General features: G+C 29.2%; 1 protein-coding gene across 1 annotated transcript; it reads right to left on the bottom strand.

Annotated features, from left to right (window-relative positions):
* Window positions 1-20: 20 nt before the first annotated feature.
* Window positions 21-4,078, bottom strand: LOC113860231 (tobamovirus multiplication protein 1-like). The gene is made up of 11 exons (XM_027492932.1): window positions 3,796-4,078; window positions 3,276-3,366; window positions 3,138-3,190; window positions 2,542-2,634; window positions 2,372-2,443; window positions 2,179-2,251; window positions 1,938-1,983; window positions 1,803-1,866; window positions 1,600-1,653; window positions 1,438-1,515; window positions 21-181 (listed from the first exon to the last, which is right to left on the bottom strand). Exons 1-11 carry the CDS (start codon window positions 3,958-3,960, stop codon window positions 89-91), a joined length of 882 nt encoding a protein of 293 aa, XP_027348733.1. The 5' UTR covers window positions 3,961-4,078; the 3' UTR covers window positions 21-88.
* Between the last annotated feature and the right edge of the window lie 3,383 nt (window positions 4,079-7,461).

Raw genomic sequence — 7,461 nt, 5'->3', positions numbered from 1 at the left:
GCGATTATGGAGCAGCTGAGACAGATGAAAAAGATCTATTAAAGAGGAACCGATTGTTGGGCTTCTGAGAGGATTTTGAATGCACAACTCATCTGATGGGGTGATACTGATCAGAAACTCGTCTTGGGGGCAACTTTCGCAGAATGAAAAGCACCAACGCCGATGGAACAATCTCTACCAACTGCATAGGAATAGCAGAATAATCAACAAAGAGAGAACCATTCACAAATACTACAATGGGACTTCCAAGTAACATCAATATGACATAAACTTGATCTTTCTACTAAGCGTATGAACTCCCTCTAGCATATGACAGTGCCAAAATATATCTTCCTAAAGTTTCACTTAAATGCAGTATTAATTAAAGAATGCTCAATTAAGTACTAATTCAACAAATTCTTATTATATAAGTTTTTTTCATAAATTTGACCACACGACATAATAAATAAGCTAAAAAGAGTTTCCTTTAATAAACTACATGAAGAAATATATTGAAATAAATCAAGAAGTTCAACTTATGAAAGTCAAAAGATATTTTGTAAGTTCAAATAAGTTTTTCATGAGTTCTTTCAAATGTCAGTCCCTATTATAAATATGCCTGGGAAGTGTTAAGAGGATCCTGCATGCATGCATGCCTAGAGAGTTTCAAGCCCGAGAGAAATGCCAACGGATTCATGTGAAGGATTGGTTTAAATATTAAGAGTTATTTATAAGCCTTTACTCTACGGAGTCCTTTTCCAAAATCCATCTAAGGAGTATAGTTTTGAGCAGTCTGAAAAATGGCTGCTTACAACATTATTACTAGCCCGAATAAAAACACCAAACGTCATTTCAGCAATACCAAATGCTTTGTTTTTATTTTTTAATGTTTAATTTAGTAAGAGATGTTATTGTTTTGAAAACTCAGATTTTGTCCTGTGGACATAATGGGCATGGTAGCATCGAAATGTTTCCCTTTTAGGAGGACTGGCTAGTGTTTCATAACATGACAAATAACGAAGGACCACAATATGTTTTTGTTGCTATTTTAAACCATATTTTCTTCCGATACGAAATTTACGATAACATGGCAACCTATGTTCCAAAATTACATAAACCTTAAAAACTAATTTCAATAATGCAATTTCCTATACTTCTTGTCAAACTTCAACAAGGGTGGAATTTAACTTACCCAAGACATTCTTGCCCGCAATATTGGAAAAAGTAGGGTCTTTAAGGAATAAGAACTCTAGCACATTCACACTTCCCTAAGCACAGGCTTATTGGCCCATGTTCAGGAAGGCCGTGCTATCTTTTGTTAACGAATCAAATGATATTTTCATACAACGAAGTAGTAATTATTTTAGGAGAGCATTTAAATGCATAGTCACACGATAGAACTAAACATGATCCGCTGTTCCATGCAGGCTGACTAAGAAATGTAAGATCTTGCCTTACCAAATAGTACACTAGGTTAAGAACGGGATGATTCATGACATCAAGATCTGCATCCTCATCAAAAGCAGAAAGCGCAAGCTACATTGAAGGTGAAAACATAGATCCTGTCAGAAAACAGCCTCTTCAACTATACACAATAATTTTAAATTGGGAGAAACTCACCAAAGCACATCTTATCATGAAGCAAGTGCAGCAAATTGTTGTAACCGACCCAACCTGCCAGGGTAAAAAGGTTAGGCACCAAAATTTTACCAGAGTTTTTATCAAGTCCTCAAGACAGATTTTTTCCCTCACAGTTGAAACATAGACTGAATTTGATATTTAATTATGTACTTGCACTCTAAGGTTGCAACTCATATACGAACCTCATAAAGTTTCTTTTGACGACCTCTGGATTCAATGGGGAAGCGCCTCAACAAGAAAAACAACCTACACCATATTGAGCAGGTTAGGGTTCAATTAATAACAAGTATTGTGTAATCTGAAGGATGAAAGCTTACCTTCCACCATACAACAAAAATCCAAGAGCAGCACAGAATGATAAAACTGCAAAAGAACATTAAAAAATTCAAGATACTAATATACAGGAGAAGTTTTGGAGTAGCAACTAACAAGTATACTTCATTATATATGTCTTAATCTTCTGAAAAGGATGAAGTCCTCGCAGTATATGCGGGCAAGATGAAAATTAAATTTTGATACAAAAAGGTCATCAACTAAAATGATGTTGATAGAAATAACCTGCAAGGAAGAGTTTAGCAGCTTCCATGCCAGTGACAGTTTTGCTAACACTCATGTTAATCCAGAGGCAGACCTATCATAATCAGGGTGAAAAGATTAAAAAAAAAAAAAAACACATTAAATTAACTTGTAAGAAGACTTCTTATTTTAAGGACTGGAATGGCGAACTATGAAATTAAGTTTGTATACTTGCCTGTACGAAGTAAATAATTCCATTGATGATAAAATAAGCAGGCCTAAGTTTGTGTGCCGGTTCGCTTCTTGCCTGAAATAGATTTGTGGCACATAAACAGAATATAACTTATCTCAAATGAATAAAAAAATGACTATTATTGTAGTTCTCCCAAAAGAAAGTAAATATACCTGGTGATATATCTCGGCCCAGAACAAGACTAACAATGTATAAGTAGAAAAAAACAGAAGACCAGGAACTTCCATTAGCACGTGCTCGAGTGCCTATAACATGACATGGTAATGGGTCAGAATATGTTTAGAAACGAGTAACACGTAAGCTGAATTGCCAAAGGGAAAAAGAAAAGGTTGAAAAATGAATGACAGAAAAATGAAGGCTAACAAAAGGGCACTCAATTTGTTAAATTCAGGTATTGAAATTTACGTGTTTCCTTATTAAACTGCTTTTGTTTTTTTGGTTTGGGGGTGGGGGTGCTTAATTTTATATATCATAGAGCAAAGTGTAGATGTGTAATGGACATCATAAACATGCTATTGACCCAAAACTCTACAGTCATGACGTGCACCAACAGAAAAGAAAATCTTGATGAAACTAAACTATTTTCATAACATATCCATTCCAAATTGACATACCCAAAATTCAAGATTAGCAAGAGACATGATATGCTCTATGTTCATCATACTTCCCTAACCTACCAAAGCAAGAAATGAAGAGGCAGGATTAATGCCTGAATTCCAGTAGGTGAGATTTAAGAATAGAAAAATACCTTCGGTCTAATTGCAAAAACACTTTTGTATAAACCGAAAAGGACAGCCCTCACTGCATGTGTAGTATGGATTCAGCATAAAAGTAAAACATATATGCTAACAGAGTTATTTATAGATAATTCACAATTCTTACTTACACCCATTGACAACAAAATTCAACAAGTGGAAAACCTTCTGCGTTGTCCACCCATATTCAGGTACCCTCATTTGAATGCGCACCAGTTGTACCTGAGAATAAGCAAATTATGATTATTGATTCCTTAGAGAAAATATGGCTCGGAAACACACACCCATAAAAACACATTCTACCAAGTTCTTCACAAAATTCACATCTCAAGCTGCAAAATATATAGGAATGGCAAAACAACGATCCTTATGGAGAAACATCAGTGTTAGATCATCAAAAACTGGTCAGTGGTTACAAGTTAAGTTGTAGATCATCAAATCTCATTGGGATTTGATGTGATGGGGTGCCTATTGTATAGTTAAGTTCAAACCAAAACCAAAAAAGATAATGTGATTGCAAAACAATGCCTGCACTCCCAAGGCCATATATAAAAAAAGCATTTTTCTGAACGCTCAGCTTTCAGAAGAAGCTCTAAAAGAAGTTGACAAGAAAGGCATGATTTTCCAAGAGAATGAAGGAAAATCACGAACCAGGGCAACACAGGAAACCAAGGCATAAGCGGCACAAAGGGCATAGTAAATATCTTTCTGCCAATGATCTGAGTCATGAATCTGGTTCCACCACTGAAGTGCAGCCCCAAACTCAGACTCTCCTTCTCTAAACCCAAAGCTCCTTGTCCGGAGTCCAAAAGCCATTGGAAATGGGATTACAAAGGAATAACAAGGAAGAATATGGAGGAAGAAGAAGAAGCAGAAGGGTATGCTCCTCGGTGTTGGACATGGGAAGTTAGTGAATGGACACGTGACTATGTCCCACCTCATACACGTAGGTGTCTTGTTATACACGTGTGACATCGTGGCATATTCGTTTATTATGCAGTGGACATGCTATGCTTTGCTTTGTTAGAAGGGATTACTACGATGATGATTGATGCCAAGTTGCCAACAACAACTTTTGGTTTGTGTCCTCAAAAGGGTTTATGTTTTGACTTGACTTCATCGTATTCCTCCGATCAATCAGTGCACAGATACATGCTACCCAGTTGATCCTTTCCTTCTCATCAATTTTAATTAATATTCGCATTTCTTTATGTCATTATTCCACTATTTAAACCTTGGTAGTAAGTGCTTTACTGCTTTTAGATATTCATTAAAAATTTAAATTATTTTTTTATTCCAAATTATATTGAATTGTACTTAAAAACATAGGAGGAATATATTAATAATATTTTTAGACAACAATTTTTTATTTTTTATTTTTTAAAGCACTAGTTATCATTTGTATTTTTAAAAAAACAAAAACACTATTTCGATATAGTGTTAGTGGAAAAAAAATGTCTACATGTATTTGTTAATATGTTGTTACACCGTTTAAAATATAATTGTATTAGCTTCTGCTTTTATAACTTAATAAAATTTTATTCAAAAATAAATATTTATTATATTAATAATATAATTATTAATTTTTAAAAAATATATTATTATTATATTTAAAAATCAACTATAAAAATTATTTTATGATTTTTATAAGAAATAAATAATTTATTATAATTAATAAAAAAATAATTATATATCATAAATTTAAACTATACTTTAAAAATGTTTGCAGTAATAAATTATTAAATTGTATTTAAACTTAACTTCTTTAAAACGTCTCTAAAACGAAGAGATGTGTAAAATAAAGTTTTATTTATTAAATCTAATAAATACTTAAATTCAAATCAATTTAGATATATGTGCAGTTTTTTACTTTAAACGAGTTAAATTTTATCTTGTCAATACAAATTTTATAATAAAAATAAAAATTAATACACCTTAAAATAAATTTATATTTTATATAATTAAAAATTATTAATAAAAATGATTTCTTATTAAAAAAAGTTAGATAGCACATAGTCAAAGCATCAAATTAATGATAAAAAATTATTTAAAAATGAACTTCAATTGAACTCTTCAATTGATGAATATTATATTCATTCTCCGCTTTCATAGTTGTTGGTTAATATTATATTCTTAAGTTCAAGTGCTGAAGTGCGTAAGTGAGATATCCAATTTCCCATTTTGATTTCTTTCTCGTCTTTCTGTCTTATCTCACTTTTGTTTATTGTTGAATGTTGCGTGACTTCAACCAATTAAACTAGGTTACCTTATTGTTCATATTTATATTTTTATTTTTTAAACTATTCACTATGTCATTATGTGCATTATCTGTTTTTATATATTTTGAAAATTTCTTGTAATCTTTTATAAAATCATTTCTCACTAATATGTAATTTTCTCATAAGATTTCTCACTTTTTTTTAATGTAAAATTAGTCTTCATTTAAATACTGAAATTTATTTTATCTATATATGTTATTTATGCGCAATATTATAAAAGTCTCGTACTTCTAATTAATATTTAAAATTAGCTATGATAAGAATTGATTGATAAGTATAAATTTGCAGGGTAGATAATATATATATATATATATATATATATATATATATATATTTGTGTCAATGATGGAATGATAAATAAAAAACCCAATCTGGTTGACCAGTCATCTCTTCCCCTAATTTGTGTGTTGTGATTTTTTATTTTTTTTAAATTTTGCGCCTTATTCCTTATTTAGTTTGAACTTGAATATGAAACTAGATTTTATATCCATACGAATTACAGTGTATGTATTTATAAAATTATAATATTTTGTTTGTATATTATAAATCATTTATAATATGTTAATAATTATATTAGATAAATTTTTATTTTTATTATATATTAATAGATAAATTATTAAACATTATATGGAAGTATAAATATTAAGATATTTATTTATTATTTAAAAATATTATTTAATATTAATTTAAGTATCATAAAATCATGATATTAAATATATTTATCAAATGACCATAAAATGGTCATTCTATAAGCTATGCATTAAAATAATTTTTTTATTTTAATTTTGAAGGAATTAATATATTTAATATATAGAACACTAAACTTGTATACGAAACAAATATTTGAAGGTAAAAATTTAAAGTATTAAAATTTAATTTATAAATTTATTTGTATTTATATTTTGTTTGTATTATGATAATTACTAAATATATATAATAATATATGAATAAAATAAACTGTTTTTCCCCTAATCTCGCAAATGAATCGATTCATAATTAATATATGCTTTAAGTCTGTACTGAGTGTCCAGTTAAAAATTGTAAAATTAAATATATTTTTTTTATAATTTCAGTCACATAAAAAAAATAAAAGAGTTTAAGGGTAAGCAGTTTTTTTTTTTTCAGTTGCTTTTGCTTCTATTCATAAATTTTAAAAAATTAATCAAATAAAATGTTCATTTGCAATATTTTTCTATTCGCTAATTACTACTTCAAGATAAAAAAAAAAATTCTTGTTCACTTGAAATATCTAATATTATTTAACTCATAAATTATAATTAAATTAAATAAGGTTTATTTCGATACAATTTTATTAAAACTTATAAGAAAAAAATTTGTGTTAGAGTAAGAAAAATATACATCAGGTATTATTTCAATGAATTTTTATTTTTTATTATTTAATCATTTTAATTCATTAAAAATTATTGTATTTTTATAAATTTCAAAAAATTGAAATTTAACTATAAAAATATGTTTTCCTTATATAATTAGAATACAAAATATAAATAAATATAAAAAAAAATAAATGCAGTAATAAATTTCTAAAAATAAGAAAATATAACATGTCACACTCTACATAAAAGAAATATCATGTAACACTTTTAATAAAGGAATTTATATGCATAATATCGAATAATTAAGTTCCCACATTAATTAACTATGAGAAAGCTATCTTTAATTGACATGTGTGATGCCAATGTTACATTGAAAGATATAAATATAGACCAATGTTAGAGAAAGATATAAATATAGACCAATGTGTCATATTTTTTAGTCTTGGAACATTAGAAATATGACGTTGAATCTTACAACAAGAAGAATGGAAGCGATAAGGTAGAATGGTTCAAGAACAAGTTTTCATTGTTGAAGATGACAATTTGAGGAGAAAGAGAATGCAAGTTTAGTTTGCAAGATTCTAATATGAGTAGTGAGGAGGGCCATGGTGAGGTGTTATTGACAATTAAGGGATTAAGGGGGTTCAAGCTCGGGTTCTCAATGATGAAATGATGATGCAAGAAGGAAGAGGATGCATGTCTAA

Source organism: Abrus precatorius, unplaced genomic scaffold, assembly GCF_003935025.1.
Source record: "Abrus precatorius isolate BTA unplaced genomic scaffold, Abrus_2018 Scaffold2, whole genome shotgun sequence".
Taxonomy (NCBI): domain Eukaryota; kingdom Viridiplantae; phylum Streptophyta; class Magnoliopsida; order Fabales; family Fabaceae; genus Abrus; species Abrus precatorius.
This window is presented reverse-complemented; position numbering and strand designations above follow the sequence as displayed.

What these genes read in the sequence shown, in the direction of transcription:
- LOC113860231 (XM_027492932.1), bottom strand. Translation starts at nt 3,960, where the DNA reads ATGGCTTTTGGACTCCGGACAAGGAGCTTTGGGTTTAGAGAAGGAGAG. An exon ending in TGGTTTCCTGTGTTGCCCTG is followed by an intron (nt 3,367 to 3,795) that starts GTTCGTGATTTT and finishes GCTTATTCTCAG; the next exon opens with GTACAACTGGTGCGCATTCA. An exon ending in TTTTTGTTGTATGGTGGAAG is followed by an intron (nt 1,867 to 1,937) that starts GTAAGCTTTCAT and finishes AATATGGTGTAG; the next exon opens with GTTGTTTTTCTTGTTGAGGC.